We start from the raw sequence: 9,709 nt of genomic DNA, 5'->3' as shown, positions 1-9,709 counted from the left end.
TTTTCCTTCGCTAGGAGGTTTTTTCCCCCTGTGCATTGTATATACACCCATCATTCTAGTGCTAACTTATCTTTCAATTGTGCACTAAGCAATATACTCTCTGTTGTATGCTTTTAGCTTCTTTATCTTCTCCAAGCTGTGTGTGTTTCCTTGCAACCCTATTTCCAACAAGATAAATAATGGGGAAGGGGTAGAGGAGCCATGGAAGGATATTTATGCACCATGGGGGATTGTAAACAACATCGCACTACTTCTTTGGTAGCCATTACATTTGTAGGTGCCTCAAACAAATAGTATTGAAGACTCAAAGAATCCTAGAAGGCTACAATATGCTCACAATAATCACATGCGGTAAAAGACATAGACTACTCAAGGGAGCGTCCATCATTTGAGGATAGAGAATGCTTCAAAGTTGCCAAGGTTTGTAAGGATAACCGGGGCCTGACCTCCTTAATAATACTGAGTAGTTTCACGCTTCGTGGCTATTCTGCTCTGTTGGCTCCTCTCTCTCTCTCTCTCTCTCTCTCTCTCTCTCTCTATTCTCATGAGCAAGAAAAGCTTGAATGACCCATACATCACACACTCTTACCCCCCCCCCCCCCCCCCCCCCCCCCCCCCCCCCCCCCCCCCCCCCCAATTTCACATTCGTGCGCTTTTGGTGCGTGCACGATAGGGAAGTAATACTGCACGATTTGTCCTCACACAGTGATTATAAACCTCGCGAGGTTTTCTGCTAAGGAAGCGAAGCTATGGACGACCCAAAGCCATCAGAGACCCCGGCCGAAGCGGTGGGAAGGACGGAGGAATATGTGCCTTCTTCCGCAGAAGTAAAGAAGACGGAGGCACCCACTGACAATGGCGACCCCACACGCAAGTAAGCGTTTCGATCTCTCTTCCTCTCAAAAGGTCTTTCTCTGCAGTTAGTTGAATTTCTCTGCAGCTGATAGCCTGGATATGCCCAAAATTGTGCCCAATTCTTCTACTATGCAGACTTGTAATCCAAGAGAGATTCAATCTCATCAAAAGCGTGGGTGAAGAATGTATACAATTGGATGAGCTTGAGCTGCTACTTGAAAGAAAGTTTGACCGGATGCATGAGCTTGTGTGTTACGATGGATTTGAGCCTTCTGGCAGGATGCATATTGCTCAGGTAAATTGATTGCCGATGTTTGATTCTTAGACTCGTATAGATTTCAGTTGGTGAAAATATTCAGTGTAAGTTTGGCCAGCCTTCATGACATTCATCCTCAATTATCAATTTCAAGGTATTTTTAGAGAAGGCTTACCAGGAAGTGATACAGTGTCTCACTGATTCTCCAAGCAGAAACAATTGACGTGGTTGGAAGAATGAAGTCAGCCAAGAACGTCTGAGCTGATGGTTGCTCTAGCTGTCCCATCAAGGGTCGAGCATGTATTTTTTGTAAGCAGAGTACTATCCGCTTCACATGTCACGGATGCGCCTCCTACATCTAACAAGTCTATTTTGGAGTTTTGAAAGTTGAGAAATTGATTTTATGTGTTAAAACTGATGTGCTAATGTCCATCACCTTTGAGTCATGTTTTAGTAAGCTTTCAGGTTTATGTAGGTGAAACTGTGAACTAAGAACTCAATTCATTTTAACAGCTTAAATGTGGAATGTCAAAAAAGACAGGGACCTATTGTTAAGTAATCTTTTTTTTTTTTAATGTTTGCAGGGAGTTATGAAAGCTTTGAACGTCAACAAACTTACACAGGCAGGTTGCTCTGTCAAAATCTGGATTGCAGACTGGTTTGCACAGCTGAACAACAAAATGGATGGAAATTTGGACAAAATAAAAAATGTGGGACAGTACATGATAGAAGTTTGGAAGGCTGTTGGCATGCGCCATGATCAAGTTCAATTCTTATGGTCTTCTGAAGAAATTAATGCTAAAGCAGATGTGTATTGGCCCCTTGTGATGGACATAGCACGGCGGAACAATTTGAAAAGAATAATAAGGTGTGTTAATGTTTCAACCATTATAAAACGACGTGCTTATCCATTACATCCATTTATCTCAGAGCCTGAAAAATTGTATTTGTGATTGAATGACAAATTCTTGGGGATAAAAAGAGTAGCAACGTTCATGAGTTTCAAATGTGTTGCTCTACACAGATAATAGTGTCTAGACTTATGTGAAAAGAAGACTTAACAGTTGGTCACAGAAACTTCTTTACACTATGATGGCTTACTGGATGGTAAATAGTTATTTATTCTCATGCATCACTATCATGAGTCCATGACTTGGAGGTGTATTTTGACATGAGGCCAGACTCATTGTGGTCCATTACAGACCAATAACGGCTTCTTACTTATGTCAAAATAAGACACCACTATGTTGGTGGAGATATGCCAGGAACTCTTCGCTGAGAGCTTTATTGAAGTGTAACAATGGGGTGTGTCTGTATGTGGGTGTGTGTGAATGCACTTGAGTGTAAGATGTGTGCGTGCTGCTTGACATCTAATATTGGGCAGTACTGAATTAGGGAGCATATGATGGTGTTTAGATGATTCTATCATGGTCAATGTTGATTGTTGCTTGCTCTCATGGATTCTTCCTATAAGCATCTAGTTTTTAAAAAAAAAGACGGATTTGTGATCCATTCAGGTAAATATCTAAGTCATAGTAGCGGACATGTAGAATTTGCACTGGCTAATAGGCACATGTAAATTTGTTTAATCTTTAGTGGTCCATACGTCCGTCTTTTGGCATTTGGTTTTGGATGTTTTCTTTAGTGTTGGGCCTAGCTGAAACTCATTATGCAGATCTCCAAATATTCTGTATGCTCGTATGCTCATTAGGTGGGTTGGCTGTCTGTGTGGGGATTTGGTAACCCTTTTCTCCATCCTTTCTTGGGCACTACTGGTCTAGAATTTGCATTTTCCACTTGAATTTGGACCTTCCTCGATTTGTCTACGAATTGATTGTTGCAGTTCAGAACACAATTCAGTAGGTCTAGGACATTAAGGATTGGATGTTGGAGCTATACTGGTACCCAATTCTTATTCAGATCACCTCGCAAGACTTTGTATTGCTAATCTGGCATTTCATGCCATGCAGGCCCTTTGATTGCTTTGCCTGTGCGTGCTGCTACCGGTCTTGTTTGAAGCCAGTCTAGAAAGATTGAAATATTGTACACATGTCATGAGGTTTGGGGACTTCGAGGTTGGAGAGGAAATTTTTGATCGGCCAAGTCTTATTTGCTAGATATTTTGGTAGTTATCAGGCTTTCCACGTAATGCGGTGCTCTCTTCTGCTTTGCTGAAATTCATCATATGCTAAAAAATCTATTTTCCTGTTGCCTGTTCAGGACATTCCTATTGTTTGGCTGTGATTATGCCCGCTTACGATATTGTCCTTTTTTCTTAACTTGTAGGTGCTGTCAAATCATGGGGAGGAATGAGTCAGACGAACTTTCCGCTGCTCAGATATTATACCCCTGTATGCAGTGTGCCGACATATTCTTTTTGAAGGTTAGTACTAAGACCAGTTTACTAATTCATTCACAAAGACTGAGCCAATGATAGTGGGCACTAATTGCTGCTGCTTTTTACCAAGAAGGCAGACATTTGTCAACTGGGCATGGACCAAAGGAAGGTGAACATGCTTGCTCGAGAATACAGCGACGAAGCAAAGAGAAGACCGAAGCCCATTATTCTATCACACCGTATCCACCAGGGGCTACCTCTTATTGCCTACCAATGGCCTGTATCTGTTACATGAGTCCTTTTTTTTGAGTTGATACTGAGTTATTTCTTCTAATCTTTGGTGGTGGGTTTGCCCTATCAACTAGTAATAATTCTTCCTATGTAATGCTTCTTTTAAATCTAGGCTTTTGCTGAGTTTGCTTTGCATCTCTACATTCATGACAATGACAAAATCTCATTATGAAGACCTTTGTATTGATGTCTTTCCGTGGATGTCGGAGTGTGTGTGTGGGAACATATATTGGTACCTAGTTCTACACCCACTGTTGGACATCAGTGGGGATGTCATAGAATCGAGTCAATACTATGCATTATGGAGCTGATTGTTGTATTGTCATGTGGATGACTACAATGAGTCTATGATTTGCACTTGCATCTGGGCTTTTCCTGGATTCATGTGTTTTTGTTCTTGACACAAGTAGACATGCTGTCAGGATTAACAGGACAGGGCAAGATGTCGAAGAGTGACCCAAATTCAGCCATTTACATGGAAGATGAAGAGGTTAGTCAATGTACTCTCTCTCTCTCTCTCTCTCTCTCTCTTTTTCTAACCCCCCCCCCCCCCCCCCCGCCCCTCTCATATACTATGTATCTTGTATCCGAGCCTCCCATGGATCACCCCCTCTCCCCTTACCATAGGACCACCTTTTGTTTGTTACTTTGTACTTTTGTCCTTTCCTGATAGATGGGTGACACATGCATGTATATTTGGTCTGTCTCATAGACTGAGTTCTGCCTCTAGTAGCCGTAACAAGATCTTTCTTTCTTTCATTCTTTCTGTCTCTTTCTAATGTGCTCTCCTCTCGTGTGCTTTTTTTTTTTTTGGTAAAGGCGGAAGTAAACGTGAAGGTCAAGAAGGCATTTTGCCCGCCAAAGGTTACAAAGGAGAACCCGTGCATTGAATATGTTGAGTACATTATACTTCCTTGGTTTGGAATCTTTGAGGTCCTGCGCAAGGAACAGGATGGTGGCAACAAGTGCGTGTTTTTTGTCCAATTTTCTCTTCGTTCACGTTTGTAGGGTGTACTTGCCATGTCATGGTGGATGGTGGAGATATTCTAGGTATGGCCACTCATTGTAATATCTTGTGTTACCAGGGTGTACGACAACATGGATGACGTCAACAACGACTACGAGTCTGGGGCATTACATCCGTCGGATTTGAAAAGTAACCTCAGCAAAGCACTAAATAAGATCCTGCAGGTTGTGCGCGCTAAAGATGTAGCATGCTTTTCTCCATCCCTTCTTATTAAATTTTGAGAATTTATTGTGTGTGTATGCAGCCTGTAAGAGATCATTTCAAAACCAATGCTGATGCTTCAAAGCTTTTGAAGAAAGTGAAGGTGATCCGTTACTCCACCTTTTTGTTTCTTTAGATGTGGGCCGTGTCAAGTGAAATACTCTCTGCTGAAAGGAGAGAATGAGGTAGGCGTGAGTGTATGCTTGCCATTGTGTGCGCATGCGTGTGTAATTAAAGGCGGTGGAGGGACTGGAGACAGTTTCTATGCCTATCATCCCCACTCTATCGGGCACTGCCAATGGTGGTGGCAAAGTCGTAGTATCGAGTCGAAAGTATGCATGATGAGCTGAGCTGCTGATGTTTATATTGCCTCGTAAAACGACTTTTCTGGATTTTTTTAGTAATTTTAATTATATTCTCCACGTTCACAGGCATACAGGATAACAAGATGACGCTGATATCAGTTGTTCGAGAGGTGGCGTTTTTGTCAATTTGGAAGCTGTGCATTTAGTTTGACATGGTGCTCGACATACGATGCAGACCCCTTGCTTACGTTAAAGGTGTGCTTGTTTGCTGAAGGGTTGGGCAATCTGATAAGACAGGTTGCTAGCACACTTGCAGCCGAAGTGATATGACATTGTGGCGAGGCCTTTTTCTTGTCATAATTTTTATTCTTACTATACTCAACGTTTTACCTGCAAGTTTTTGTAGTCTCAGACCATCTAGAGTGGTCAATGTGCACTGTGCAGGTCTTGATACGACCCATTTTACATAAGAGAGCTGGACTTTGAACAACAATTCATTTGAGAGGACTTTTCTTGAGCTTGTGCTTCTTAGGCTAGTTTTTTCGTGTTTTGTGCCGCCACATGGTGGAATGTAAACCTATAATATGAAATTTTGTTGTGAGGTGTGCTTGGTATCTATTGGCTTTGGCAAGTGTTTCAAGGCGAAGATATTGGGTTTCTGTGTATCAATCTCTGTTGCTGTTTTTGCTGCACAAGTGATGGAGAAAAATGAAGATCGTTTGCATGGCTACCTTTTTCGCCTCAGCAATGGGTATTCTGGTGCATCTTTTAGGATGAAACCTCTTAGCAAGTTTCTGGACTAACCTTGTGATGTCTTAATGGTTACGAGCTCACGCGACCCGCCTCCTGCGGGTCTCGTTCGCTCGTACCAATGGGCCAGCTCTATTGGTTAAAGACATATGAGGCTATTCAAGGTGATTGGGTGGGGTGGTGCAAACTACTGGTGGAACTCACTATTGTTGTTGGGCAACCAAAAAAAACAATTCGCGAGAAAGCTCGTTAGTAGCAGTTATAGGGACCTATGCTTTATGAGGTGTGGAGAGCGTAGACATGGCGCAGTAAGACATTGATCGCATAGTAGAGCAAGGTCCATCGTAGGCCGAGGCTTCCCTAAATTCCTTTCTTCATAATAGAGTTGTATAGATGTTTGAAATTTGAAGGTGGATGACTCAGAGGGAGAGCGTGGCTTGCCGAGTAAAACTGTGTTTGTTATTTTGGTTCAGTTAAGTATTGTTGCAATGTTACTAGCGCCTTGTCAAGGTGGCTCACTGGTTACATTGGTAGCAAAGCTCTTGCTAATTTGGCCAAGAAGCCTCCTTAAACTGTTCAGAAATACATATATTGCCTTCACCTACTTATGGTTATGTCAATTAATCATCATCAGTGTGCCAAAGTTGTCAGTGTATTCTAAAGTTGTCAATGTTCCTTTCGTCTTTCGTCTCAAATAGATGCCATTGCACAGGCAATATACCAAGCTATGCAGAGTCCTTCCCCTACACCATCAAGCCAAGGCCGGGGTAGTGGAGAAGGCTGATCAGGCAAGGCGAGAGAAGGCAGAGAATGTGTTTGGTTGGCAAGAGGGCGGCAAGCTGCAAGAAGCCGTTGGCAAATTCCACGTGGCACATTCATTGCAGGGGTGCCATGAATTTGTTTGGAAAAAATCAAGTTTGCAGACATACAAAATTCCCTTTAAGATATATTCAAAGAGGAATTTTTTTGCAATATAACTATTTTCTTAAAATTTTCAAGCAAAATTTTTCCTTCTCCCCCTTTCTTCAATTGGTTCTTTTGATTTTTCAAATGGCTCAAGTCTAACTTTTCTTGAACACTGGTCATGAAGCAAAGCTACAGCCTTGAATTCCAACCTTTGTTTATGTGTTTAGTAATAGCCTTTTAACCTTCAACTCATTCCATAGCCTAGTTTTTGTCGAATAATCATTATCATCACACCAAGCCCCTTTTGAGAGAGATGTATGTTACCAAAAACATCGTGTCCATGCCATCATGGTGTAGCCCTCATTTTGTTGTTCTTTGCTTATCCATTTGCATTGGGATAGCGACCTAGCATATTGGCTATGTTAGGATGTTGTCTTTGTCAAGTCGAGTCCTCTCAAAATATAGCCACTAGACCATTGTAAGCTCACTCTCCCCGCATAAAGCACCGCAGTTGGAAGTCGTGGAATCAAAAGAGTCCTAAAAAAGATTTCCATCTTTTTTCTCCCCAAGGGGGGAGGTGTGGTGTGTAGGACGTGATCCCGCTTGGACATCCCATAGTGTGAACCCAAATGTAACCACCTCCGTGATTAATATCAAGAGCTACTAGCGTGAGAGGTTGGCAGACTCATTCTGGCTCTCATCTAGTATTACATACATACATACATACACACATATGTGCGTGTGTTACACACGTTTTTTGTTGTTGTAATTACACATACTTTTTGTAATCTCTCTCTCTCTCTCTCTCTCTCTCTCTCACACACACACACACACACACACACACACACACACACACACACACACACACACACACACACACACATTCCTAACCAAACAAAACACTTGCCTCCCAGCTTCTATGGCATCCGAGTTCACACTTCAATCCTTGACGAGGGTGAAAAGAGCTGGCTAATATCCCAATTTTGGAATATTTCTCTTGGCCATCAAAAGTTCTATGTGCATTTGTGGTAAGAAACTTACTTTTGTTCTAGAACCGCATTTCAGTAGGCATGAAAATTGCATTGTATTTAAGTTGCTAATGGAAGCTTGAATTTTAGTCCTACTTTGGCTTAAGGTCTTGGTCATATGAAATTAGATTTTTTGGCATAATGTTATCGGTGCCATTGTTTTTGGACATTTTTCATGTCATAATCCTCAAAAGAAATATAAAAGAATTAACATGAGTGAGTCCAATTTACCTATTATTTTCGGGCTTTAATAAAAAAGCAAGCCAATTTTTTATACATGTACCTGTAAGTATTATAAAAGCAGAGACTCCCAAAATTGTGTCATGGCACATAGACTTAATGAGAAAGTCCAGCACTCTGGGACCATCTTGATGAGGTGACGTGACGTTTTATCCCCTTTCATAGCCAATGGAGCAATCAAAACCTCTGCAAGAGCAACATTGTAGAAGATACTCTTTTTGGCCCCTTCTATGCTATATTTTGTAGTGTTGCTCTGACATAGATTTTGACTACTTTGTTTGTTTTGAAAGAGGATTAAGATGCCATACATGCTCTTGGAGAGGTCATCTTCTTCTTCAAGTGCAAAGAACACCAGTCTTGCTAAACAATATGTGCCTATGTATGATGACACGATTTTGGGAGTCCTTTTGCTTTTGTGAATTTATAGCGTATTAAAACATGGCCTGCGTTTTCTTTAGGTCTTAAATGGACTTCTATTTAAACTACTTTTTAATTTGCTAACAAGAAAACTCAGATTAGCTACATAACTCATGCGTACTCATAGCCATATATACATCAAAATATTTTGAAAGAGAAACATTGATGTGAGAAAAACCTTCCCCATAGGGCTAATGTGGAACCTTCAACAACCAAATCAATAATCAATTTTTGGGAAAATTTTAAAGTTCCTTAAGCATATTTTGATGCGATTTCGTTGCCACTTAGTTTGGAGGGGCAAGGAGATTGACCACATCAAACTTTTCCACCTAGTTCTTTTTGCTTCCTCTACGTGGAAAGCAAGGGTTTGAGAGACTTCTTCCGAAAATGCAAGAAGAATTTTGTTATTTTGTTCCGGACGCCTTGCAAGGATTCTGACCTCCGTCTGTATCCTTGGCTCGGATAATAATTAATCTGCTATGATCAAAACTTGGATGCCAAGTATTGTATGTGGAAATTTCATCTCGAAAGAGGCATTCGAAACAAACCATAAAAAAGATATACAAGTAAATATCAAAAGAAGGAACCTCGCTACCATAAGAACTTCTTTCTTACACGGCATCAACTTGGATATGCATGCACAAAGCTCATGGTTATTTTTTGCAAAATGCTCTTACTGGATTTGTCTATGTTGAGTAGCCAAAGGCAATCCCATATATAAAAAATTATAGTGTATTAAAACATGGAACCATTTTTCTTTAGGTCTTCAATAAACTTCTATTTGAACTACTTCTTTAGCTCATCACCTAAGCTCAAACAGGCAAACATATATCTTTCCATGGTTGGTCTCGAGTTTTTCTCAGAGGTGTATAGGTGTTTTGAAGGAGGAGGAAATTAGCTTTGAAGGGAGGCGAGTTGTGAATGCAAGAAAATGGCGAAGGGTTGCTACACGCAGGGGTGGACCAGTCCTCGTAGAGGTAGAGGCGACTCAGGTGAGAAGGAGAGGAAGGCTATACAAAGGAGGTGATGAAGTTTGAGAAAAAGCGGGCAGGAAATATTCCCAGCTATTGCATTTTCTTTTAAGAGTTACCAATT

At 41.2% G+C, this 9,709-nt stretch overlaps 1 protein-coding gene across 1 annotated transcript; it reads left to right on the top strand.

The window, feature by feature from the left end:
* Positions 1-652: 652 nt before the first annotated feature.
* Positions 653-5,878, top strand: LOC147421249 (tyrosine--tRNA ligase 1, cytoplasmic-like). The gene is made up of 10 exons (XM_086504639.1): positions 653-874; positions 991-1,150; positions 1,696-1,979; positions 3,398-3,494; positions 3,583-3,688; positions 4,151-4,230; positions 4,560-4,705; positions 4,826-4,931; positions 5,012-5,071; positions 5,400-5,878. Exons 1-10 carry the CDS (start codon positions 750-752, stop codon positions 5,418-5,420), a joined length of 1,185 nt encoding a protein of 394 aa, XP_086360765.1. The 5' UTR covers positions 653-749; the 3' UTR covers positions 5,421-5,878.
* Positions 5,879-9,709: the final 3,831 nt, after the last annotated feature.

Source organism: Adiantum capillus-veneris, chromosome 28 (genome assembly GCF_014529385.1).
Source record: "Adiantum capillus-veneris isolate H3 chromosome 28, ASM1452938v2, whole genome shotgun sequence".
NCBI lineage: Eukaryota > Viridiplantae > Streptophyta > Polypodiopsida > Polypodiales > Pteridaceae > Adiantum > Adiantum capillus-veneris.
Note: the sequence above shows the minus strand (reverse complement) of the source record. Positions and strands in the feature narration are given on the sequence as shown.

What these genes read in the sequence shown, in the direction of transcription:
- LOC147421249 (XM_086504639.1), top strand. Translation starts at nt 750, where the DNA reads ATGGACGACCCAAAGCCATCAGAGACCCCGGCCGAAGCGGTGGGAAGG. An exon ending in CCGACATATTCTTTTTGAAG is followed by an intron (nt 3,495 to 3,582) that starts GTTAGTACTAAG and finishes TTTACCAAGAAG; the next exon opens with GCAGACATTTGTCAACTGGG. An exon ending in AGCTTTTGAAGAAAGTGAAG is followed by an intron (nt 5,072 to 5,399) that starts GTGATCCGTTAC and finishes CCACGTTCACAG; the next exon opens with GCATACAGGATAACAAGATG.